We start from the raw sequence: 25,553 nt of genomic DNA on the forward strand, positions 1-25,553 counted from the left end.
TAGAAATCTCATAAATCCCAGCGGAATAATTTTTTAAAATCGTTATGAAAATGTTGGTTATTTGGAAACAATGGAATTGCGCCCCCGCTTTGAGTTTTCTATCTCAGAAGCTATATTTAACCAACCCTGACTTCTACGTAGAGAGTAGCCAATTTAAATACTATTTTTCATTGTTTTTTCTTCATATTTCGGACACGTCGAAAATTGTCCCATTGTTTCGTAAAAAAAGAATTCTTACGACAATTCCTAAAAGATAGAAATTATTTCGAAAATTTCGCTTTGAAACAATGCGTAGGAGTTTTAAATCTAAGACTAGTCTATCGCGTGACGCAAACAAATTAACTTCTACATCATTTGCAAAATAAAGTAAGAGAAAAATATATAATCTGACCCATCGAGGACGTACGACGATTTCACAATGCCATACTCGGACATCTCAACCTCTTATAGAGTCGTACTGAGAGGGGAGGAGCTACGGGGAAGTGACGTCATTATTGGTAGTCTAAATTGTATGCCCTTAGTTGACGATTTCCAATATGGAGGCCAAAACCGAGGTAGGAGATAGGAGGGTGTGACGTCACGAGAAAGTTCGTAGTTGCAGACTATTAATTGGCGGAGGAATACCTTAGTGGTAAACTGTAGGCTTAAATTGATTAGTTAAACAGTGTGTTTCAAAAAGGGAGGGTTGTAGGGCCGAACTATAATGGATTCTACTGGCCATGTTGAGTCAAAAAGGTTCGATGGCATTTTGTCCTAAGGGTAACCGTTTATTAGTTATGATTATGGTATTTTATGGATGACCCCTTAACTAATTTAGCATCGTCTTTCAGTTTCTTCCTTAAGTTTAAGGGGTCATTCTTAAAACACTAAAATCATAATTGGTAATACATAACATTTTCTACTCAAAATTGATTTTCCATAGAACCCTCTGTACTATGATCCTAATACCCTTTTAGGAACGAACACTGTGTATAATCTTTGAGTGCCTTGGTTGGTTTCTTAACTGAAAACCGGTTTGCTTTTAGCCTCTGAAATACTATAGGAGTATCTTTTAAGTTTAATTTTTTTTCTTCTCTGTTAGCCGGGTCGAGGCGGGATTGGGGTCAAAGCTATAGATAGTATAGGTACATACATAGACTTCTTTCAGAAATGATAGAAGTTCGGACAAGATGCTGGGAAATTTAGGTAACCAAGATTATATAAGTTTTATGGGCGGCTTCGTTTTTTTAAAAATACAGGTCCGGTATTCAACTAGAAATCCCGAAATTGAAGTAAATTTAAAACATTAAGGACTCTATCGCCAACTGAAAATCACCCTTAGCAACTTTATTTTTTAAAAAATAAACTATTACAAGTTATTCGTTGAAATTTTAACCTAATATTAAGGCCTACAATTGTAGTCAGGGCAAATTTTTCAAAACTGTGAACGCTGTAAAACAAAAGTTACATCCAATCAAAAACCGCATCTAGAAGAGTTCTTCCAAGATGTCCTTTAAGTCTTCGAGTTATGAACGTTAGACAACGTGGATTCGAATACAATACGGTCTACGGACGCACGGACTGTTAGTTAAAAAAAGGTCCCTTGTAAATCAAATAGACAAAAGATCCAAGAAACATTACGGGATGCTTCGAACTCTGGTAATTTTTGAAGACAGTTGCTCTAGCGTTTTTATGTTTGCTTCGTCCGAAACATCATTCCCAAATGCGCAGGTTTAAATAGAGAGAGGGGGGAAGGTAAGCTAGCCGCTCTTTTTTTCGACCCTCTGTTAGGTCAATCAACCCCGGACATGGATAAAAAGAATTTTGGTTATACGACGTGCATGCAGTAAGTTTTACTGTACCTGAGTCCTGACCCTCCAGCAAACTTGTAACTTCAAAGTAAAGTTGAGAAATTTAGTTCTGTTAAAAATGATGTTACACAAGTTTTGTTGCTATTTTTACTGAGTTTTAGGAGTGTTATTATAAGTATCATAATAACAATAAGCATCGTAAACACTTCTCATTACCATTTTCTTTATCTCTTTCATTTCCTCTTCATACTTAATTTCGTTATGTTACTTATGATGGTGTTAATATTATTCTGGGTAGTTTCTTTATTTTTTCGGGGGTCCTAAAGGGTTAATACAGGTATATTCATGTGTATTCATCTCCACCCATAAAGCCGGGGAATCAGGAATCGATGACGAACTATTATGTAAAAATTGATGGTCGAAAGAAACGTTTTGATTTATCGGTATATTTTTTTGGGGGGTGTTGAATCATTTTTTAAGAGCTAGCTTAAGTGGGTTTTACTTTAAAATTTTATAAAAATGGACACACCCACCCACTACCTTCAAATCTGGGCCGATGAACTCGCTTACTCGCTCGCCATCCTTAATTCTATAAATAACCAATTCGAGACCGACCAATCAACATTAACCAACGCACAATCATTCCATTACTTTTTAGGTTAATACTTTGATTCATTGTTGGAAAGATAGAAAAAGGTTTTTCCCCCTTTTATCAGGTTTAACTTAATTAGTGCACTGCTGTAGTCGGGACTTCTGTTATAGTTGACTAAAGGTGAAATTCATAAACGTCGGACGCAACGCAATTTAGTACAGGAGAAGGCAGGGCGTCGTGCACAAAGTCCTGTCTTTTGCGCACGACGCCCTGCCTTTGCCTGTACTAAATTGCGCTGCGTTCGACGTTTATGAATTCCACCTTAAGCTACTCTAGTACTGACAGAAGTGAGATGAGACTAGAAGTGAAGGGCTCTAGCATTGATAGTAGATCCTGGCACTAGTGAACAAATTTCAGGATTTTATGCCGCTTCCCACGCGCCTACAAAAGAGAGAAAAAAATTGGTCGAGTTCCAAAAACATTTCCTACCCCCTTCCCCTCAACCTAAAGCGGCCGAACACGGACGCGGCTCCTTGAATCTAGTTCGGCCGTCTACCAACGCGAGCGTCTCACGTTTTGGAGGGAAAATTCAGAAACCGCTACTAGAGGGCCAACCGTTGGTGTGTTATCAAGATTATTCACTTTCGCCGAGTGAAGAATTTGGTTAGCTCAGTACTTCTGGTCTCATCTCACTTCTGGTACTGACTATAGTGGGTTTTGACCACGAAATCGACAATTAAGGGCCGCTCGTATACACTGTACCTTTCAATGTACTGCCCTTTAGTGTTCACACGTAACCCCCTCAAAGGGCTAATAACTTAAGGCCCATTCAAACTAGACTGTTCATAATTGTGAAAACAATCGGTATACATCTGATAATGTGAGAGTGTGTATCCCCTCGCCCGGTGTAGTTAGATTAAAGCTTGAAGAACCGGCGTGTTTTTGGCACGTGTAGAAAGAAGCTTGCTTAATTAAGTAGCTGTCTTTTTCTCTTATACCGCGTGCTGGTTTGTTTGAACAGTATCTCTTTATTTTTTGCATCTCAGAGGGAAGAAATCTTCTTGAACAGCCAGCAAACACTTGATTCCCCGCTGTTCTCCTCACTTTTAAAGGCACAGACTCTAGATATAGCATAAAATAGCTTCTAAATGTTTAAATTATTTAGTATAAATATATATTTAAGATATTTTACCTTTAAATATATAAGTTCCGTTCTATAATCTAAAGAAATTCGGGGTCTTGATCGCTTTATGTTAATATTAGATAAAATATCATTATTATTATTATTAAAAATCGCAGCCCGATAAAATTTTAACAAATGCGAACTGAACCATTTAAAAAACAAAAAAATAAAAAAGGAAAACACCTTAAGATTGGATTATTTAAATTTTTTATTTATTTGAAATTGAATGAGTGTTATTAGCTTTACACTTGACGACTGACACTTGAAAATAAAGAAACGGCAAAGATATATAAGTAACTATTAATATTTATTTCAAGGGATACTCAAATTGCCTGAAAAGAAAATAACATTTTAAAATTCAAATAAATTGAAGCTCACTTTTAAAATTGTGTCTTGAAACGTTTTACTTTCTAAAATAACTTAACTGTATTTTCAATCTCGCCGTTAGCTAATTAGGGGATCTAATAATTGTAACGAGGAAGAAAATGAGTATTTTGTCCCGTATTTTCTAGGTCAAAGATTCCGCCGAAAGTATCGTCTTAAAAATGGCCCCTAAGAAGACCGACGTCGGACCGTCTATAAATAAAACCTTATGAGGAGGCCGTTTCTATAGAAAACCTTAAGCTATCGCTTCCTGGTTGAGTTGTTGCAGTGAAGGTCCCCACGAACCCGTTTTCAAACGCGGTTTAAATACTCTATAACATCCCGCCCTAGTTTTTTATATTCGAATCTTGATTCGCCATTGATTTCAAGTAATTTTTTTAGAATGAACATTTTTTTATAATTTTTCTTTTTGAGAAGAAGTTTACTAAAGAAGTTCCTTTATATTGGTCGGCCGAGAAGGGGATTTGATTGGTCAAACGTTATATACAATATATAATTGTTATATAACTCATCCCCAAACTCATATGCCATGCAAAAATTTATGGTGTTGCCCGAAAAGCCGAGCCAAAAGAAGCCGGATTCTACTTTTATAAACAATTACCTCGTAAATTTCCATTCCAAAACTGCACTGCGCCGCTACGAAACTTACGAGCTTCCAGAAGTGAATTATAACGAAGTTATACACATCTATTTATGGAATTAAGGCAGTGACAGGGTGTTTCTGATAAGTCTGCCTTAAATTAAAGGGTCAAACTGAGGTTGAAAGGTCAGAGAACATGATGAGGTCTACATTGTTTATGGAGATATGGGCTTCCAAACATTGATTGGCCCCCTAAAACAAGGAACTAATCACAAGTGTTGCATAAGACGTATCAATTTTCGATAGTCTTCGATGTAAGAACATAATTGAACATTTATCTATAGCAGAAGTGTCCTATTAAATCGTTTGAAGTGGGCGCACGCTGATAACGTAACGCTAATTGCTTGGAATGTTTGTCTATTTCCTTGTTTCAAGTGCCAATCAAAAATGTTGTCTACCCCATCATGTTCTGGTGACACTTTCCAATCAGTTTTACCAGGGATAGATCTAATTTTAGAAGTAGGAATGGAGAACGGTTAGTATTTACTTCAGTCCGACTCATAGTCCAGTATAGAGCCCCTCCCTCCAACACGTAACGAAACGTTTAAATTATCTTATTGGCTCACTTGAACTACATTTTGATGACGTTGCTGACGGGGACGGCGAAAAATACGTAATTCCTTTTTACCTCTGTCGCTATGACCCGCCTCTTCTTTCATATCCCTCCGTCCCGTGGAAGGGGGTTCGGGACTTTGACGCGCGCCATTCCTACTTCTTAAATTAAATCTATCCCTGGTTTGACCATAAGTGGATAGTTTACAGCAGACTTATCAGAAACACTTGCTGTATAACTTCGTTTAAATTTACTTTAAAGTTTATAAGCGTGAAACATAATCAAAGGGGTTTTGTATTTAACCGAAAAACAAGGTTTAATATACGACCTTTAAAAAACAAGGGAAAAAAATCCATCCTTAGAAAGGATATATTTAAGTTAAATTAGTTATATTTAAGATAACCCATACTTAGAATGCGAATGAGGTTGGTGTGCTTGTATATCGTAAACTTTTGTTGCAATTACCGTATATTAAATTTTGAAACTATGTAATGGATTTTAAGAAACATCAGATTTTAAGTTAAACTATCTTTATAATATATAATAAAAAATAAATAAAGACTTTAAAAAAATAAATTTAATTTAAATATAATGTCCAATTAGTATATAAGACGTTATCTAAGTTGGTTGGCGGTTATTGTAGGTCCGTCCCGAGATCTAGGACGCGTTCTATTTTTAAAACTCTTTAATTATTTCGTTCGTCCAAAAGTCAACCCCCCCCCTCTCCCCTTACCTAGGGCCTCCCCAAAATGCCCGTGGGCTATTATTTATATATCTCAGGTAATTAAGCTCATCCGAAGTACATTACTAGAAGTAATGTTTGGTCGTAGACCTCCATGATTATTATTTATTTTAAACTGAATGAACTTAGTAGAGAAAGAACATTTTTTTCAAAGATAGATTTGTTTTTATTTTTGGTTTGAGTGCGGTCATAGCTTTTTCTTACTGTATTAGTTCAATTTAAGAAATTGAAGAAAAAAATGAAGAAAACAAGTTCGAAGCTATAGCGCAGCATCCCGGCTGGTCTGAAAGATCGGTGTACGTGATCGACATAATATATATCGGACATGATTTCCCATACCTGTTACGAAAAATCGAGGAAGTGAAATAAACCTATAACCTTGATAAAAACCATACTAAACTAAAATACTTACGAAATATTCAATAAGAAAATTTTGTAAACCCCGAATATTTTTTTAAAGCGGTTTAGACAATTTGAAAATATTCTTATTGGCAAATTGATGGTGATGAATATCTTTTGAAATATGGTCCTATATGATGCGGCAAAGTGAAAGACTTGATTTGCAATAGGCTTAATATTTCGTTTACTTCTTAAGAAATTGGGAATAGGACAATTTCAAATAGTGTGGTGTTTGTACACCTTATTTAATTAAGATAGAAAGAACATTGAATCATAGGTATGTGGATTATAAAAAGACGTTAGATACGACTTTGGTACCGTGACTGGTAACTTTAAAGTCCCCTCTAAAGTTTTTTGGGATCAGATACCGGATGTCCCTTTCCTTCTTAGCAGACGATGTACTTCGGGAACCCCTTTAGAAACTACCGAGGGTCTATTCGTTGGTATAAGTGAGACATCAGATTTTGATTTAGCCAGGTTTGCATTCAATTGTTAGATTTTCTTGACAGCTCAGTAAGTAAAGGTTAAAAACGTCTTTGAGAAAGGCGTGAAACAAGTCGTGCCGCCGTACCTTGGTTGGTACTCTATCGTTATCAGTGGGCATTGTGTGCTTAGTTAGATACGGACAGAAAGAGTGGGCGATATCGTAAGGTTCCTTCTTCGATGGCGTGATGTTTTCAAGTCTTCGAAGAAATAGAAGTTTATCGCTCCAATAGGCAGGCTACCGTCCGTGCTCCAGCGATCCCACCAACCCACACACCCATCTAAAACGCATCCTATTGTCAATCCAACACTCTTATTTAGAAACGCAAAAAAATAAAAACTAGATAAAAATAAATTTACCCCTTTTTCGCGCCGACAAAATCTATTCATCCGAATTATGGATGTTTCTCTGGGCTCGCTGAGCTTTCATAGAAAATAGTATTGGGAATTTAAAATGCACTCGACTTATGTCCGGTTATGTCTTGAAAACGGTGGCCCGGACAGTAAAATGTCATGGAACATTTTCGACTCAAAATCACCCAAAGAACATTCCCCCTTAATTACTAACACCCTGTATAGCAAAAAACAATGGTAAATTTTCAACTAATCTGAGGAGTCTCAGAATATTATAACCTTCAATTCCAGAATTATTTTCTCTGCTTGCATTACCACTCTGGAGAAACTTTATTAGGCCTAGTAGGCCCTATTACATTACATAAACATTTTATTTTTACTTATAAGTTATTCTTGCCCAAGAACATTTAGTCGTGTTTAAATTTTTTTTTAAAATAAGTAGTTAATTTATGGTTAGGAAATTTGAAGGTTTCGTTGGTCCGTCAATCATTTTTAAAAAAATTTAAAAAAATTTCAAGGTCGCCTTGAATTGATTTTAATTATATATTATTTTTCTGTAGGCCGTACCGACAGCAGATTATGCCTCAAAAAATGATGTTGGGAACGACGGATCTCTTACAAGGCACCGAGGTAAGACGCACAAACTCACAGACACTCTGAAAAAGATCCCGCAGGCGCTAAAATAATTCGACCTTTTCTATAGTCGATGTACTTGGACGAGCCCTTTTACGAAGCCGAGGAATTGAAAACCGAAAATTCTTATACGAATTTGAATTCGTTCAACTACGACCCGAATACCGGTGGAGACCACGTTCCGCAAACCCTGCACGGACAGCATCCGTCCGAGCATTCGCCGAACGGTAAGCGACCGTGTACTTGAGTCAATGCTGGATTATCCACAAGGCACCGTAGGCAAGTGCCTAGGCGCACCGGAGCTCAGTGGGTCCCCGATGGTCAGTCTTAAGCTCTCAGCTGTTATATCGCTAGCGCCTAGGGGTCCCCGAGAGTGTTGATCCGGCACTGACTCGAGTTAGCCTTTAATGTGTAGCGACTTGACCATCTGTATCTTGTAGAATACCCATCCGACTTGTACACTGATCTACAATTGGAAAATGAATGCTTGCTCAATCCTCCGAACCAATGGCAACCGGACCAGGTTATCCAATGGCTATTCAATTGGGCCGAACGTCGCAACGTCGAAACCGAGGACATTAATACCTTGGGCTTCCGAGTGGGAGGTGATGTTCTGTGTCAGATGACTAGGGAAGATTTCCTCCGCGTTGATAACAAATACGGTTCCGACATTTATGACGGATTCCTAGATTACATGCAATATTACCGGGGACAAAGTTTTCGTAAGTACTTATCATATCATATCATGTACTTGCGCAAGAAATACTAATTTAATTTCAATTCTTTACAGAGGACCCGGACTTGTCGGAAATTCAACCGATGTTCCAACAAGAATTCGACGTTCCGGAAACCGTTGATTGGCCCGGAAGAGAAAGGGTCAACGCTTGGGTCCCTACCATGAACGGTGGAGAAATGCAGAGGAGAAGTCCTTATTCCAGTAAGTACTATAAAAATTTCAAACAATAAATTTACAAGTACTTATAACGAGTTTATTTGTGACGCAGATTCCGATCAAGAGAGTACGAGTAGTAGTATGACCACTGTCAATGAGAAAGCCCTGAATTATCCGTATATGACGCCGCAAAACAGAATGATCGCCAAACCAGGAATGGGTAAGGACTCTATATTATTTTAAGTCAGCGTTGAACAGTGTACAATGATAAAGGTTTTGACCTCGTAGCACCCATGATCGCTCCTGGTATGAAGAAAATGTCAACGGCAGGCGCCAGTAGACGAGGGAGACCCAGAAAAACGGACGCCAAGTCCAGAAATAGACAAGGTAAGTTTCTATAACTTCTTTTTGTTTTAAATGAAGATTAATTTAATTAAATACGATGTTAACTTCGTAGGAAAGGGAACGGGTAAACTGTGGGAATTCATTCGTGACCTTTTATTGAACCCGGCGACGAATCCAAGCTTGATACGATGGGAACGACGTGAGGACGGTATCTTCAAGTTCGTGCAATCCGATAAGGTGGCGAAAATGTGGGGCGACCGCAAACAAAACCCCAGGATGACCTACGAGAAACTCAGTAGGGCCATGAGGTCAGTTTAAACATTCTTTTCATATTCCTACACATGAAGTCTTTGTCATTGCTCGCGCCAAGTCTGATAAAAACATTCGCTTCTATTCTCTGTAAGCTTGCATTGCTTTACGGAGTCCTTGGTAACTATTTTATACTTCTTCCAAACTACGTTGTAGTAGTTTTCCACTGTTTGGCTTCCTGTTTTTGCACTGATGATTCTTAGTTAAGTTCAGTTTCGTCTTGACGTAGTTTAGATGCATTCTGGCAATTTCCTAGAAGTGTAGTTCTGTTGTTTAGAGTTCTTTGCGGTGCATGTTTTAAAGTTTGGCTTTATTAATGGCTGTTCATTGGGAGACTTCTTTCTGATGGTGCATTCGGGTTTTGGGCTATTCTTTTTAGAACATACTACAAAAAAGAGTTGATAGTTCCCGTGCCAAAGGACATGAAACTTCCCAAAAAATTAGTCTACATGTTAGGGGCCAATTTCCCCGAAGTCAAGGACCAAAATTGGCCACCCTTGAAAAATAGGTCTTTTTGGAAATTGTTTTAAACCTGGTGGTGTTGGTTGGTTTTTTCATCGCGGAATGATAACCTTGGTGTTGGTGAAAACTTCTCTGGTGACGAACGGACATTGGGTTCAAACCATTTTATCACTTCATTCCTAATCCATGATTGATGCTAGTCAAACAGTCAACTAATTTTGAACTGGACCTTTTTGGAACCTTCTTAGATATTATTACAAGAGCCAGGTTTTACTACCGGTCTTTGGCCGACGATTGGTTTACAAATTTGGACCAAACGCGACGGGTTGGAGGCCTTTACATCCGGCCGTCATGTAAAAAAAATAAAATAAAGCAACGCGTTGCTTTCACGTCACGTCATCCTTCTCCCCCCAAGTGGGTTTTGCTCAAAACTTAAGAAATATTATCAAACAAAATAATTATCGCTAATTAGCAAAACTTTAAAAAGACAAACAAACTTACTTTATGAAGAATTTTCGACAAAAGTGCAAATTGTGGTAAACTGGATTCTTTTTGCGCTACCAAACAAGTTGCGCAAAAGAGAAATATGTTTTGTGAAATTTTCCACACGCTCATTATACAAACAAACAAACACTCGTTCCTGAATATTATTGATTTTATTTTTACTCGCGCGTTTTTTTTTTGTTTATTCCCCCAAATATTGTTTACTACTTTGTTTACCTCCCCCCCCACGTCGAGTATATAGTGTTTCCTCCATTGAAAGTGAGGATGTTTTTATTTGAGATCTCGGAGATTTTAACCCCAAAATGGCCACCGTCCCCAAATATATTGATTTGGTCTTAAAGGGTTAATTAGCCCCAGTGTTTAAGGGGCTTGACCCCAATTTAAAAAAGTTCTCACATCATTTAGAAAATGTTGTTTATTTTTTTGTTAAATTTTTTTTTTTAATTTGAAACCCCCCGTGATTTATTTTTTTGTTATTAATTTCCCGGTGAATTAGGAAAAAATTCCAAATTAATTAATTAATTAACGTTAATTTTAATAATATATTAATTAGGTTTTCGCATCAAAATCTATTTTTCGAAGGTGAATGGTATATATTTTTTTTCTAATTTTAAGTTTTTTTAAACCCAAAGTTAATTTGAAAAAGAATTATTTAATTTTAATTTATAAAAATGATTAATCGAACAAGTTGGAACTTTTTTTCAATCCTTTGTGTTCAGTGTCCCTTTAAAATGACCCCTTTTTGAATAGTGTTATAGTCCCTTTTATATTAGTGTCACATTTTTAATCGCCCGTTAAACAACGAAAAATCATTTTTCTGCCCCGAAATAGAAAATGTCCCTTGGCTCTTGCCGGACCCCCAAATTAACCGGTGCCCTTTGGGGGCCCATTAGGTCCCTGACGATTATTATAAATAGCCCTGTAAATATATAAATATATCCAAAAAATATATCAGAAATATAAAATAGAAAATATATATTTTTCAAAAGTTTCAGTTAAAAATGATCAGTATTTTTTTTGTATGAAGTGAACGCGTTGGATTTTGGTATAGATATTATAAATATATTAAACAAACAAACAAATAGGAAAGTTTACTTTAGGAAAAACAAAGAAACAAAATGAAGTCATCAAAATATTTTAAATAATATTTTTTTTATATTTTCCGCGAAAGAAACAAAAAATCACCATTAATTCTATATCGACTTTATGGAAATGACCTTTGACCCTTCATCTGTATATAATTCGGCCTTGCAACACTTTTTTCTACAAATATATTTTTTCATCGCAATAAAATCAAAAACTTGAAAAAAAAAAAAATATATATATACACAGATGTAATATAATTGAATTACTATCAGTTGATCGATTCCTTCCAGGGAAGTATTTGTGAATCTGTAAGTAATTTGACGGTAAGTGTTAATGTATTTCTTGTGGTAAGGATAATTTAACCCTTCATTGATTAAATTATCATCTTATGATATCACAATGGAATTTCCAGGAAGTTTTGTTATGCCTTGAGTTATGTTCCAAAGTTGATACTGACATTTATAAGAAAAGTTCAATTCCAATCTAAGCTTTTTTATACAACAACGCGTGAGAATTTTAACACTTGTTTATACTTCCTTTCAAGGACAGTTTGCGAGTACTTACCCTTATCCCTGCAAGGATAAACAATGTCCAAAACTTTCCCCAATATGTGCGAACTGCACTTGAAAGGTATGGTTTATTTTGGCGAATTTATCGAAGTATTATGGGAACTAATCATTAATCTTTCACGAAACCAATAACTAAGATGTCGCGTTGCCCTATGCAAATGAAGGTATTGATGTCCAGCATTATGGACAGAAATTAGATGCGCTTTAATTAGCCAACCACGAAGCCTCACGTCAAGCCAGCGTTGACGCTTTTCAAATTGAAAATTAATGGTTTGCGAAGACAGACATCGATTTACTCCAATCGAAGTCGAGACTTTATCATACGAAGATATGTTTTTAAAGGCTAAGAATATTCCGTCATGAGGAGGACATCAAAATGTCTCGTAATTCTGCTGATAGTTTTCTTGTATTCCTACGCGATACACATCTTGGCTAACGCTATTATTAACATCGCGGAAGCCAAAGACTTTTTTGGGACTTTACTCACTTCGATAAGTTACGTCATCAAGACCTTTAGCGTGGCTCTAATTACCCATTGGATCCGCGTCGTTCGCAACCCCGGGTTCAGTTCATCGGGAAACAAAAGAACCCGGGTTGAACGTTGGACAACAACAACAACAACGCAGAAGAGAAGTTGGTCAAAGCGAGCTTATTGGTTCAGTTACTTGACCATCTGGTGCGTGTCACTCGGAGCCTTCGCCTTTCGTATTAAACGTATGGTTACTTGGCTTTCCGAAAACGACCCTCAGGAGTATTTTACCTTTTCTTTCTACCGGGCTAACTTGACGACCTTGGGTTGGCCAACCGGCCTTTCGAGAGCTTTCGTCGCCTTCGATTGGTGTTCTTACAACATCCTGTTCTTGATGACTTCCATTCAATTCACGACCTTCCTGAACTCTTGCGGTCAACTCAACGCTACCTTCAATGCGCTGTTGGATTCAGTTGGGGATCTGCTTAACCCTCTTTATGGTCACGACAAAAAATCATTGACCATTTTGACGAACACTGTTCACCGTTTTCGTGTCTTCGACCGTCAATTCGCGAGCGCCGCTGAAGAATTCCAATCGGTTGAGAACCGTTTCTCATTGCCTTTGTTCGTCTGGATCTCAGAAGCCGTGGCGTATATCATTTTGACGTCTCGACGCATTAAGATGACCGATTTCAATAAGATCTCTATTAATTCCTTGGTAGTGGACGCGGTCTTTTACATGTCCGTCTACGCTCTGGTCCTGGTTCATTCTTCGCGCATCGACGAGACTTACAAAGAGATATGTCGGTTGTTGTCCTCGAAAGGAATTGACATCCCGCCAGAACGGCAAGAACTGTACTTTCAATTCGATTTGAGCTTGAAAGCAGTTCGATCCACACGTTGTTGTTTAACCGGTTTCAATTTCTATTACATCGACCGGGCATTCGGTTTGACCACTGTGGGAATGGTCTTCACTTACTTAGTAGTTGTTATGCAAATATAAATTAAGCTATCAATTTTAATAGTATTTATTAATTACACATTATTACAGTATAAAATTAAACTACATTTAGTTATTCTTTATATTTTTTTCAATCCATTTAACGTAATTTCTAACATTAACGTAAACTCCGGGTTGGTTTGGTTGTCCGCAATCACCACCGAAGGATACAATCCCAACTAGATACCATTTCTTGCCTTTTAGTGTCACTAATGGTCCACCACTATCACCCTGCATAAATTAATTCATTAAAACTCACTTTCACCTTAATTTCTTTAGATGTTTTTACCTTGCAAGCGTCAATGCCTCCTGTTTCGTACCCTGCGCAAATCATGTTGTCCGTTATGACGTATCGTCCCTCGTAAAGCTGCCCACATTCTTTATTGCCGACCAAAGGAACTGTCGCTTGTTTTAGAACGGTTTCGTGTCCAGTTCCTGTACGGGAAGATTGTTAAAAATCCTTCTCGGATAAGATAGTATAATAATAATTTGTTACCCATGGTTTCTCCCCATCCCGTGACGTGAAACTTCAATCCCTTCTTGGTGGGTTTGAAGTCACTCGTGCAGATGGGTTGAGCAAAGTCAGTCAAAGTTAATGGGGCGTTTAGTTTAATTAAGGCTATGTCGTGAGATTTATCTTGAGCTTTGTTTTTCACAAAAGGCGAAAGGTATTCTGGGTGTATGATCAGTTTATCCAAGTACCTGGTTTGTTCCCATTGGTCTCGTTCGATTTTGTTGTATTTGCCAATCAAAACGCTCCATTTCGTGATGTTTCTTTCCCTGTCAGAATGAAGAGTGACATTGTAGGATGTATTTGTTTTTAATTACAAGTACTTACGAGTTAAAACAGTGGGCTGCGGTGACGATCCATTGGGAGTTGAGGATAGATCCTCCGCATCGATGACCGTATGGTTCCTCGACTTTAAGTCTCAAAGAGCTAAATAGAATCAGTAAAAGTACTTGATGGTTAGGTAAACTTAGTTGTCAAGCGCATACATTTGCCAGGGCCAGCTACCGGGTACTGCTAAAGTCCCGCCCATAATACGTTCGTCACTTAAATCGGGTTGTATTATTGGTCGACCACATTTAGTCTTTTTTAGTTCAAACCCTGTTGATTAATTAATCAAGAAAAATACTTTGATATGGTATCGGTATGACTAACCGCAATATTCTTCATCGGTTCCATCACCACAATCGTCCACCTTGTCGCATATTTTCTTATTGGAAACGCACCTGTCGTTCCTGCACCTCAGTTGGGCTCGTTCGCAAACATCCTCTTCTAACAAAATATCTCGCGTATTAATTTTGCCCCAGAGGATCATGGATATTTAAATACCTTTAACTTTATGTACGAAATACGTTATTTGAAATCCCCTGAATTGCCTGATATGGTCACTGTAAAATACGAGAGTGATACTATCCTGCTTGGAAACAAAGTCCGGCGGAAGTTGTCGGCCACAGAAGAAAGCGCTAGGGGTCGAAAGGTCATTTTCTTCATAGACTACTAAGACATCTAGGCCGCAATCCAATGATGGTTCGATTTCAAAGTCGGTGAAACGCAGTTGAACTTTCTAGAGGTGATATTTGAATTTAAGCTTTCTTTAACTATCATAGAATGGTTAAAGGTACCATACCTCTCCTTTGGGGGCTTTAATAATCCAACTGCATTTTGAATTGGGTGGATAGAGACCAGTTTCGGGGTCCTGGTAGCTACTTAGGTTTCCCACGTCATTCTTGTCTTTCAAAATCAATTCCAATGGTTGATTTGAACCGCAAGCTACTTTGGAAATGGTATTGGAAGACACTATCCCTATATGACAAGCGTTTTTACTTTCAGCAAGCCTCTCAAAGACTATATTCTTATACATACCGTAGTTAGACGCTAAATAAACCGCCAGTATTTGGATTAAACAAGTAACGTGCATGATTTAGTATAATGAAATGAAAAATATGAATTTGAAACAGCTGGCAATTATTCACATGACGAGGAAACAATATAATCTTATCTAATTTTGTTAGATTTCTGGCAGATGATTTTGGATGATTTTTACGTCATCACTAATTTTAGTTATCATTTAGTTTAGGAATAAAATGCAACCGTTTTAATCAACATTTAACAGTTTTTATTTTAATAGAAAAAATTTTCGTTCTTAAGAAAAATAATAACACTGGGTTTGATTGTTCGTTTGTTTGTTTGTTTGGGGGGCGAGAATTATGTTTGTGAAACAAAAATGAGAGTGGCAAAAGTAAAACAAAAAAAATTAAACATCGCGGCGATCCTATTTACAAATTAATTAAATATTTTCGACACAAATCCGGCAATGCTAGTTGAACCTAATAACTCCATTGTCGGTTATGGAAATTTATCATTAAAAAAAACTAATCGTAATTTCTAGGGTAATTAAGCGACTACCATTAATTAACTATTAATTAATGATCTAGCTTATGACGAGAGAAAATAATTATAATTTTTGGCATTTTTTCCAAAAACAAAGGAATTTTTTTTTCTTCTTCTTTTTCGCGGCGAAAAATTAACAAAAAATACTTCAGGGCAAAATTAATTTGCAACTTTCTGAAAAAACGAAAGTTGATTGATCATGATCGCCCATTTTGATCATTAATTATAAAATAAATCACTAAGAAAAACTAAGTATAAAAACGTAATGTAATCCTAACTACTTAACAACTTGGTCACTCGGGCGGGAGATAGTCCGATCAGGAGGCACTTAGAATGTCTTCGAGTTTTTATAAATAATTTTCTAAATCGCGAGCGCGAGCGAGACGTCTCGATCCCGTCTCTGTTCGTCAATTATTGCCGAAGAAGCACGCGCGCGAAAGGGCTTTTTGATGACGCGCTTCGTGGTCGACTTATCCTTTGTCGCACATGACGCTATGAGAATAGCAACAGTTTTTCTTGACGTATTCGTAGCTACAATATCGGTATCCGAATTTATCCAAAAACTCTTTGCAGTTCATGGATCCGCCCAAATTTTGCGCTACGTCTTCGCAGCTCTCCGCCACTGCAACGAGACAAACTTTTAAGTAAGACCACAATTGGGTTGGCTCAACGCGTCGTAGTCCAGAGAAGACGCGAGGGTCGAATATCACTTTGATTCCGTAATTCTCTCTTTATTGGCTCCCGCTTCTAGGCGGGATGATACGCGATCGGGAAGCTCTACTTTGCCAGGCACTAGCTTTGTTAGGTAAACTACCTCTTTGGGCGGACTTGGCCGGCTTCGAGGTGGAGGATCGTTCCCTTTGCGGTTTGGACGCTTGTTGGGGCCGACGACCGTTCCTTTGTCTCGGCGTCGGTGTGGCATCGCGGTCTCGAGTGGTTGGCAAGGCCTCTCGGTCGGCGTCGTTTCGACGGATGAAAGTGTCGGTGGGTGGACGGGCCGCGAATGTTTGCGTCACGTGCGTGTAATCGGGAATGATGTTCTCCAACTCCGTCAAACAACGACCGTTCTTGCAAACCTGGAAAATCGGAGGAATAAAATAAAGTTTATAACGAAGTCTGTACGAAATATTGATAAAATTTTCCCGGAAACAGTTAATTAATCTCACGTGTCCATCGCCACAAGGCGAACCCTCGGCGGCTGGTCGGTAGGATACACAATAACCCGAACTGCTATCGAAGCAGAATAGTTGGGCGCACACTCTTTGGTCCCTCTGTTGAGTAATTGAAATTAGAATTGCTATCTAATTGAGGAAATGGTGTGGGTCTTACGAAGCAGGCTGTGGTTCCTCTGTCCCTTTTACATTGCTGATCTAAAGTCATCATAGTTCCGGGGAGGATTCGAGCCAGGAGATCATTTTCGTGAGGAAAATTAAACAAGCAAGTCGCCGTCTCGCCGCTGGAAAAAACCAATAAACACTTGAAGACTTTGAACCAAAACTAATAGGAGTATTAATTAATTACTTCAAGAAATGTTTAAATTGTTCTACGCTGCACGAGGACCATCTGAATCCCCTTTCGGTGTGACGTAGATCGCTCATTATGAAGCCGTCCTCCCAAGGACAGCCAGTCGCCCCAGGACCACCCAAGTAACTCGGGGGAGGTGAACCATCGTGAACGCAACCCAACCTGACATCGACAGACAAGAGTTAAGACTAATTTAAGGCTGAGTAATTTGATTTCAAGCACTTACAAATGGCCGACTTCATGGGCGGCAACGATTATTCCGCTGAATCCTCCACTGTCCTCGATGATGGCTACACTGTTGACTTTCTCTAAACGCTTATTGACCACGCACGCGCCTCCGACGTAAGCGAACCCTGAGAAAAAAAAATCAAATAACATTAGCGACATGAACCTATTGGTTGGAGCGAGAAAAATCAAGCCAATGGGGATGAGTTTGATAATCCCACCAGCGGTTCCTCGATTGCATCGTCCTCCCTGAAATCTTCGTCGACACATGTCTAGCTTGGTAATAACCACGGCAAGATCGTACGTCGGAAGTCTATCCTCGCGGTACAAGTACTTTCCCAAGTCAGTCAAGGCACCGGCCGCGTCAACGGCATCCCCGTTTGGTGGACGAAGACGATTTTGCTCCAGATAGGGTGTGGCATCGCGATCCTTCAAGTCAAAAGAACTTTTAATCAAGTACATTCAATAAGAAAAACTGTGTCTTACCTTGGCCACAATCATTCCCGCTAAACTGATCTTGATAACCGGATGGGTTAAGAGTTTGTACCTGAGGTCCACCTATAAAATAATCATGACGATTAAGTTACCTTCAAGTATACTTGAATTCTATTTTGAGACTTACCCCGTTCCAAAAACTGACAAAGTACTTTTTGATATCGTGGCTGTTACCATTATGCAGAATATAAGTATCGTAATCGACCACTAGTAGGACTTCGGGCCAGACGGTATCAGGAGCTTGTCTTTTTGATCGTTTATGAGTACCGTTGTTAAAATGCGTGGCTGGTTCCATCGTCACTGGAAAGAGTTCATTTGGTTTAACGATATTATTTTGTACCGAATCAGTTAGCCCTAGGGTACTTACGAAAATCAGAATGCGAGTCATCTTGGCTTGGTTTCATCTTATAGACAACGTGAGAATTTTCAGTTATTTTGGGGATTCTTCTCCTGGACTTGTATTGTCTATTGCTCCTAGAATTGTAATTGGAGGGAGGCGATGACGTAGTCGTGGATGACGTCATCGAATCAGTTCCGTTGTTGGCGTGGGAGTTTTCCTCTTTGAATTCGGCAAAGTCTTCCTCGTCCAAGAACATCTCATCATCGACGTAGCTCTCGTCCGTTTCCGAAGCCGAAGTACTTAGAGGTTTCACAACCAAGTCATTCCCGATGGTCCCATCCATGGCTAATTTCCCATCGGACTCCCTCAACATAACGGCCGCCATGTTACCTTCGTCGTGAAATGATGTCCCAACGTCCATCGTATCATTGTCCTGGACAATATATGACCATTAGGTTGATCAATTTAGAGAAAGAGTGCGTAATCGCTTACTTGAGGCATTTCGTGGTACTTAAGTCCAGTGGCGGTAGACTCGGCCTCGATGACTTTGAAATTCTCTAGTTTCTTCTGAAAATGGTCATTACGACGAAGTTTCAAGTTGAGTGAGCGCCCAAACGCCGAAAGATGGACTTCTTTCACGTCATCGCTGGAAGCGTCCCTTTTCGATAAACTTCTCAATCGAACCACTTCGTATTGGGGAACTGTTAAATCGAAAAACACTTCAATCAACAATCTATTATTTTATTGGCATTGAATTTTATACACGTCACGTTTTCGATGTCAATTAAATCTCATAAAACCTCTATTGTCTTCCAAGAAAACACCACGAAACAAATATTAAATTTATATGATATAAAATTGGGTTTTTAAATCAAAACAAGCCCTCTTAAACATTTACGTATATTGGTCAAGATCGTTGCAGAAGTAGGGCGCGTACTTTCTTTCATCTGGTATTGACCCCCAAGAACTTACTAAACAGTAAACCCCTATTACTTGCGCCACCCACTTAAAAGTTAATTTAAGTGGTTTAAATTAGTTGGAACGAGTGTGCGAAAAATAAAATTTGGTTCAAGGCTGCAGCGTGCTAAACAATTTCTTAGTTTGGATCGACGAAAATTAAGTTTTCTGACCAAATTAGATAGAGACCCTTTTGTTGTCTACAAACATACGTCAGGCTAATGACGCGTGCGCCCCAAAGTAATTAAACCTTAAGTACCAGCACCGAGAATATAGGTTTCTTAGACAATCGTGTCGAATTACCGCGCCCTTAATTTAACTAATTTTGTAATTAGAAAGTCCTTTCTCTATATGAGCCAAGGTTTATGACCCAATAATGAAGATGACCGACTCCGTATGCAAATTAAGTCCAATCCACTTAACCGTTCTTATTTAATTCCTACGTACAGGATTAATTATTTAATTATAACGAAATGAGAGCGAAAGTTTACTCTCAGGAGGCACTTAATATTATTTTCTCATCGAGTTTAATATAGCCCAAGGCGGGGAGTTGCCACTTCCCAGTATTGGCCGGGGTCAGTTACCCTTAGAGGGACGCGTCTTGGAATTAAAAATCTCCTTTTCTATCATTAAGTCCGGCTAGCGATATCGCCACCATTGTCCGTCTATAGAGGAAAGGTTTAAAAAAACCGAAACGATTGATGCTTGACGATTTTCGCCAGAGTGACGTCACTTAATGATGGAATTCAATTTGAGGACGCGCTTCAACTAACAAATAGTTAATTACAATCAATAGCTAAAAATATCTTTTCCAAAGGAAAACTGACCACAAATTTCTATCTGATAAACATTTCCTAATTACTACAGTACCACCTTGAAGGGATCGGACAGTTAGACACGAAACTTGTTAAGTGTCCTTGAATGTACGCTTACCTTCTTGGTGAGATTTGACTTGAAAAACCCTCATCAGGTCCTCGGAACTCATAGTCTCGTGAATCTGCAAGGACACAAAAAGAGACCTGTAAGTTTGAAGGTCGACAAGTAGTCGATACTGTTTAAAGCTACTTAGGCTTCACCATAAATCACCCTGTATTTGTGAACCTAATCCGAATTTTCATATAAGGATTAGACCGGTTTATATCACCCTGTATTTTTCGTTTAAATCCAACCTTAAAACTCCACCTAGCTAATTTAACAGCGTTTCCATGGAAACAGAGAATTACACGATGTTTTATCTTTTGAACTCTGAACCTTCTGCTTTCCCGCCCCCTCCACCAATGTAATCATTTGCGTTTTTGCTACCATGAACCTCAAGCCACGCTACAGTGTTCTCTTAAATTATTTAATTATTCAGTTAATTATTGTTTAAATATACCCCCAATTATTGAATTAAACGGTAAGATTAATTGTATTTTAATATACCTAATTGTTTCGCAACATTAAGACATTAATTTTTATGATGAATGCTTTTTAAAGCATCGACCTAAGCCTCGGCTGTAATTATTTCCAACATAATAATTATCTAACAATTATTTAATTTAGTTTTAGTGGGATAATTAAGTCTTAAATTAATATAAATGTTGTTGGTATAACCAACCCCAACATGGCGTCGACAAATGTTAATTTTTTTCTACCCTTAATTTTGCTTTCACAAAAATTTTTTATTTAAGTTTTGGTTAGTTAGTTTCCGGCGCAGCCTTTCATGACGTCACGCCTTGCCCCAATTTTTCTTTAAATCTAATTATGTATCGTATGACTAATTTCTTGAAACTAACGATCAAAATCTAGACTTTTTATTTCTTTAGCGAGTTATAAAAAAATTTGTTATTTAGTGTCTTATTATATTCATGGGTGGATGCATTTTCCTCAAACATATTTATATTTTAAACAAAACCTTAACGTCACTCCAAGATACAAAAAAAAATCTTAACGTAAATGACGGAAATGGTTTCAAATGTTGAAAATGAATGACGCTTCGTTGAATTATGAATGTAGTACCAAGCGCAATTTAATACAAGAAAGTCAAAGTATAGACCAGGAAAATTCATTAAGTTTAGCCACTCGCGAAACTGTTTAGTAGACCAATTTAGTCTTAACAGAATAGACCAGATTTGTATTAACAAAATAGACCCAAATCTAGCTAACTTTGAACGCTAAATATACCTCCCTAGAACCCTAAATTTGAACTACCTTTGATTTGTCTTAACAAAATAGACCTAAATTGCACTAAATTTGAACTACCTTTGATTTGTCTTAACAATTACACTAAATTTGAACTACCTTTTATTTGTCTTAACAAAATAGACTTAAATTACACTAAATTTGAACTACCTTTTATTTGTCTTAACAAAATAGACTTAAATTACACTAAATTTGAACTACCTTTTATTTGTCTTGACAAAATAGACCTAAATTGCACTAAATTTGAACTACCTTTTATTTGTCTTGACAAAATAGACCTAAATTTCACTAAATTTGAACCTTCTTTGAACGCTAAATTCGAACTTCCTTTGAACACTAAATTTGAACCCTAATTTCTTATCAAACAAAACTGTTTCTAAAAATAACCCTTAAAATTTTCAGACTACTGTTTGAATGAAAGATAAATAAGCAACACTTATGTGACGTCACGATCAATATCTGAACTTGTAAAATCTACTTATTGGCTCTCTATTAAGGATATCACCCAATTGTAATTGACGCCAAGAACACCACCGTTATCTGAAAGGTCATCGAAACGTTTCTCCTTTCATGTTGAAGAAAGAAAGGAGTGAAAGGTAAGGTAGAGAGAGAGAGAGAAAAAAAAATCTTTTGTTATATTTTGGATCGGTACTCGTTTGGGAAATTTTAGAAATGATTGGGCCGAAGCTATAGCAGGGAGGGAAATGGGTCGCTGAACTTGCACCAGATCCTAACTCGTAACTCTCTAAATATATCATCGTATGAAAGCGAAAACCATATTATAAGAATATGTATACAGTATTTTAGAAGAGATATCTTTGAAACATAGTCCGTTCTCGAGAAGTTATATTTTTCCAGTTTATAGAAAGAACAACTTGGCGAATAAAAGTACTTGTGACCCAGTTTGTTTAGCTAACCAGTAACCAACCACTTGCCCGGACACTACCTTCTCGTGTTTTCTTAAAAAAACACTTTATCAATATTTTTCTTAGCAGAAAAGAAAATTTTAAATTAATTCGTGTTAGGTTTAGCATAATCTCTTATGGTTAAAAAAATCAGCAGTGACCTTCAAGAAGGGGTGACGTTGTAGCTCACGTGGGTTTTATAAATTGTTTAAATCCCGGATTATCCATTTATCCCTCCTACTTAACAAGGATCTGTTTAGAGATGTTAAGCTATCCTTAAACGTGTATTTCTTTTTTTTTTCTCTCTAATTGAAAGAGCTTATAAAATAATGAATATATCAAATTGGAACCATGTTTCTATCTTCAATATTAAAGAAGATACAGGCGATTAAGTTTTGTTAGTTGACACTACGCGTTAGGCTTCTCCGTGAGATGGCACTGGGGGCTAGTACCACCTGACTGATTCGTCCAATAGGGGTAGTCCCCAGTTCATAAACTTATGCCAAACTTAATCTCTTGTATCTTCTTTAATATTGTAGATAGAAACATGGTTCCAATTTCGATATATTCATTATTTTATATATTCTTTATATTAACAAAGAAATAAAAGAAAATTCTAGTTCCTTTAAAGAAAAGGCATAAATTCCACCTTGACGTAAATTATTTACAACACCCCATGACAAAGAAATATTATCACCCTGGAATAATTCTAAATAACTGGTTTGTCTTCACCTTAAAGGTCACCCGAAAGGTCAAGGGTAGGGATATTTACGAACGCGGAAATGTTTCTATTTGTAACTTGCTTGTCCTTTATTTCATCGGCTATTATAATACATTATTTGTTGGGGGGAGACGGACGGACGGACGGTAAGGCGCCATGGTTATTTTTATATGCCCCCTCTAAACCCTCGTGTCTCTCTAATTAGAGCTTTCTAGGATCTATCCCTTATTTTTATAATTTTTTTTCTCTCGTTCTCTCTCTCTTTCTCTTCATATATTTAAAAATAGTTTTTCCCCTTTAACAATTTAAAGGCCGTTTATTTAAAAATTCAAAACACGTTTTTTTTGTTTATTTTTTTTATAACCCAAGAATACTTTTATATTCTATTTAAATTTATATATACCAAAAAAAAAGATAAGAAAAAATATATAAAAGTAATATACCAAAGATAAGTATGAAATGAACTCATCGTTAATTTAGGTAGCGATAAACCACCAAGGAGTGAGCTAGTAATATCACATGGATTTAGAGTTGACCCTTACCCTTTTTAAGGCAAAACTATAACTACCACGTGATCAAAAACCACCCTTATTTCCTTAGAAAGGTCATAGGTTACACAAAAGGGGCTAGAGAAAATTTCTCCCCCTTCTCTCAGGCTTTAACTTCAATGCAGTGTTGTCAGACCCTTATAGAGGCAAGTCAGTCAAGTACTGGTTCAAATTGAACTACTATACTTCCTCTTTGTGCAGACTGTTACCTCATCAACGGACGGTCTGGCAACACTTGGGAAAAATTGCAAAAACTCCCTTTTGCCTATCAAAAATTTATTGTTACTAGTTTGAACCCTAACTATCACGTGATAAAACAAACCTTAATTTCCTTAGAAAGGTCATAGGTTACACAAAAGGGGCTAGAGAAAATTACTCCCCCTTCTCTCAGGCTTTAACTTGAGCGCAGTGTTGTCAGACTCTTATAGAGGCAAGTTAGTCAAGTACTGGGTTCGAATTGAACTACTATACTTCCTCTTTGTGCAGTCTCTTACCTCATCAACGGACGGTCTGGCAACACTTGGGAAAAATTGCAAAAACCTCTTCTTATTGTTACCAGTTTACTTATGAAATATACATTTCACGACTTTTTAAAACAGTTAGGAAATTATTTACCTGTTAATTTATGTAATTAATATATATCCCAGGCCTAAATATTCTCTAATGGGGGGAGATTTTTGTCTGTGTTTAAAATATCAGTCAAGGCTGCCAGCACCATAAACGCGTATAACATTTTTATACCCAAAAAGGCTATTGACGACTTTAGTATGGGTATAATTTAGCCCCGGGGGTATTTATAACGGGTTATTATCAGCCACCCTTTCGAGTGGATGGCAACCCTTGCACGACTGGTTTTCTTATTATTTATTTTTTCTTTTTTAATCATACGGCCTTTTACTTTCGAGACAGGATAGAGACCTACTTTTACAAAAATTCCAAACCACATCAGATATTAGGAAAAAAAATTATATATATAATTCTGTTTTATTTATTGTTTAAACCAATTTTTCCCCCTCTTTTTTTTTTAAAAAAATTGTTTGAGGAACCAAAAATTATTTTAAATTTTAAATATAATATAATATGATTTTCTGTTTTCAAAATTTCTCCCAGGGTATAAAAAATTAATTCGCCGAACCCTAGATTTTACAATTTTTAAAACTTTCAAAAAATTGCGGTGCGGTTTTAGATTACCTTGGGAACAGGTATGAAAGTACCTACGTAAGATTTTTATCTTAAAAATGCACGTGAAAAATTATTCCCTAAAGAATTTCATCACCGTCAGAGGCGAAAGTTGATTTGGGAATTTTTATTTTTTTTTTCTAAAGAAACCAATTGTTTATATATATTTTTGTCCCCATTTTAAACCGGAATTATTTAAGAGAATTTATTTAGTGACATTCCAACCTGATTAACTCGTTATTATTCCGTTTCAGTTTCTATGATATTTAGCAACGCTAATTCGTAGACTTTATTCGAAAGCGAAATCTTGTTTTATAACGTTTATAACCATCTTGTTTTTCTAATTAAGATTGCCGTTAAAAATTACGGTAAACGTTTTTGGGACTGACATAAACATCGCAGGGTGTGTTTGTTGAGTTTTAACCCTCCCTAATTAAGAGTAATTAGATAATTAACTCGGCCCGGCTGTTCTTATAACGAAGCTAGTTAGAAATTAACTAAAAAGATATATGAAAATTTTATTTAATTTTTTTTTCCGAAATAGAGGTCGAAACTTTTAATATAATACAAACACATTGACTTCCGACCCAAATAATCAGAGACCCGCTTTGATTTTCGTAAAAAGACGGAAATTATTATTTTTTTATTTTGGTTACTTAAAAGGTATAGTTAAATTTAGAGCTCTATATGG

The 25,553-nt window shown here is 37.2% G+C and overlaps 3 protein-coding genes, 1 long non-coding RNA gene and 1 pseudogene across 9 annotated transcripts in view; 3 read left to right on the forward strand and 2 right to left on the reverse strand.

Annotated features, from left to right (window-relative positions):
* The window catches only part of LOC149673579 (ETS homologous factor-like), a 44,657-nt gene extending 33,083 nt beyond the window's left edge, over window positions 1-11,574 (forward strand). For 3 of the 4 annotated variants that reach the window (XM_089839186.1, XM_089839189.1, XM_089839187.1), the window contains exons 2-9: window positions 7,681-7,750; window positions 7,824-7,980; window positions 8,194-8,475; window positions 8,544-8,690; window positions 8,758-8,865; window positions 8,934-9,032; window positions 9,103-9,298; window positions 9,679-11,574. In XM_089839186.1, the coding sequence (XP_089695312.1) occupies window positions 7,681-7,750; window positions 7,824-7,980; window positions 8,194-8,475; window positions 8,544-8,690; window positions 8,758-8,865; window positions 8,934-9,032; window positions 9,103-9,298; window positions 9,679-9,829 (1,210 nt within the window). In that variant the 3' untranslated portion in view covers window positions 9,830-11,574. The remainder of the gene's footprint in view (window positions 1-7,680; window positions 7,751-7,823; window positions 7,981-8,193; window positions 8,476-8,543; window positions 8,691-8,757; window positions 8,866-8,933; window positions 9,033-9,102; window positions 9,299-9,678) is intronic. The other variant, XM_089839188.1, reaches the window with a different exon arrangement.
* A 705-nt stretch (window positions 11,575-12,279) lies between these two features.
* Window positions 12,280-13,392, forward strand: LOC149673580 (uncharacterized). The gene has a single exon (XM_089840015.1). It carries the CDS (start codon window positions 12,280-12,282, stop codon window positions 13,390-13,392), a length of 1,113 nt encoding a protein of 370 aa, XP_089696141.1.
* Window positions 13,393-13,439: 47 nt separating this feature from the next.
* Window positions 13,440-15,192, reverse strand: LOC149673581 (plasma kallikrein-like; annotated as a pseudogene). The gene is made up of 5 exons (XR_016367054.1): window positions 14,552-15,192; window positions 14,386-14,497; window positions 14,228-14,326; window positions 13,679-14,169; window positions 13,440-13,620 (listed from the first exon to the last, which is right to left on the reverse strand). The product of XR_016367054.1 is annotated as a plasma kallikrein-like (transcript).
* A 297-nt stretch (window positions 15,193-15,489) lies between these two features.
* Window positions 15,490-25,553, reverse strand: part of sona (sol narae metalloprotease) — a 40,811-nt gene continuing 30,747 nt past the window's right edge. For both annotated transcript variants that reach the window (XM_089839205.1, XM_089839204.1), the window contains exons 3-14: window positions 20,262-20,325; window positions 18,864-19,072; window positions 18,399-18,804; window positions 18,159-18,331; window positions 18,023-18,094; window positions 17,758-17,965; window positions 17,538-17,664; window positions 17,309-17,473; window positions 17,117-17,243; window positions 16,954-17,058; window positions 16,602-16,863; window positions 15,490-16,409 (exon numbers count right to left, since the gene is read on the reverse strand). In XM_089839205.1, the coding sequence (XP_089695331.1) occupies window positions 16,258-16,409; window positions 16,602-16,863; window positions 16,954-17,058; window positions 17,117-17,243; window positions 17,309-17,473; window positions 17,538-17,664; window positions 17,758-17,965; window positions 18,023-18,094; window positions 18,159-18,331; window positions 18,399-18,804; window positions 18,864-19,072; window positions 20,262-20,325 (2,070 nt within the window). In that variant the 3' untranslated portion in view covers window positions 15,490-16,257. The remainder of the gene's footprint in view (window positions 16,410-16,601; window positions 16,864-16,953; window positions 17,059-17,116; window positions 17,244-17,308; window positions 17,474-17,537; window positions 17,665-17,757; window positions 17,966-18,022; window positions 18,095-18,158; window positions 18,332-18,398; window positions 18,805-18,863; window positions 19,073-20,261; window positions 20,326-25,553) is intronic.
* The window catches only part of LOC149673583 (uncharacterized), a 42,219-nt gene continuing 37,252 nt past the window's right edge, over window positions 20,587-25,553 (forward strand). The window contains exons 1-2 of the long non-coding RNA XR_016366888.1: window positions 20,587-20,724; window positions 21,912-22,105. This is a non-coding gene — a long non-coding RNA (uncharacterized LOC149673583). The remainder of the gene's footprint in view (window positions 20,725-21,911; window positions 22,106-25,553) is intronic.

Source organism: Phalangium opilio, unplaced genomic scaffold, assembly GCF_054372755.1.
Source record: "Phalangium opilio isolate 3A_F unplaced genomic scaffold, DU_Popi_V2 ptg000048l_1, whole genome shotgun sequence".
Taxonomy (NCBI): Eukaryota; Metazoa; Arthropoda; class Arachnida; order Opiliones; family Phalangiidae; genus Phalangium; species Phalangium opilio.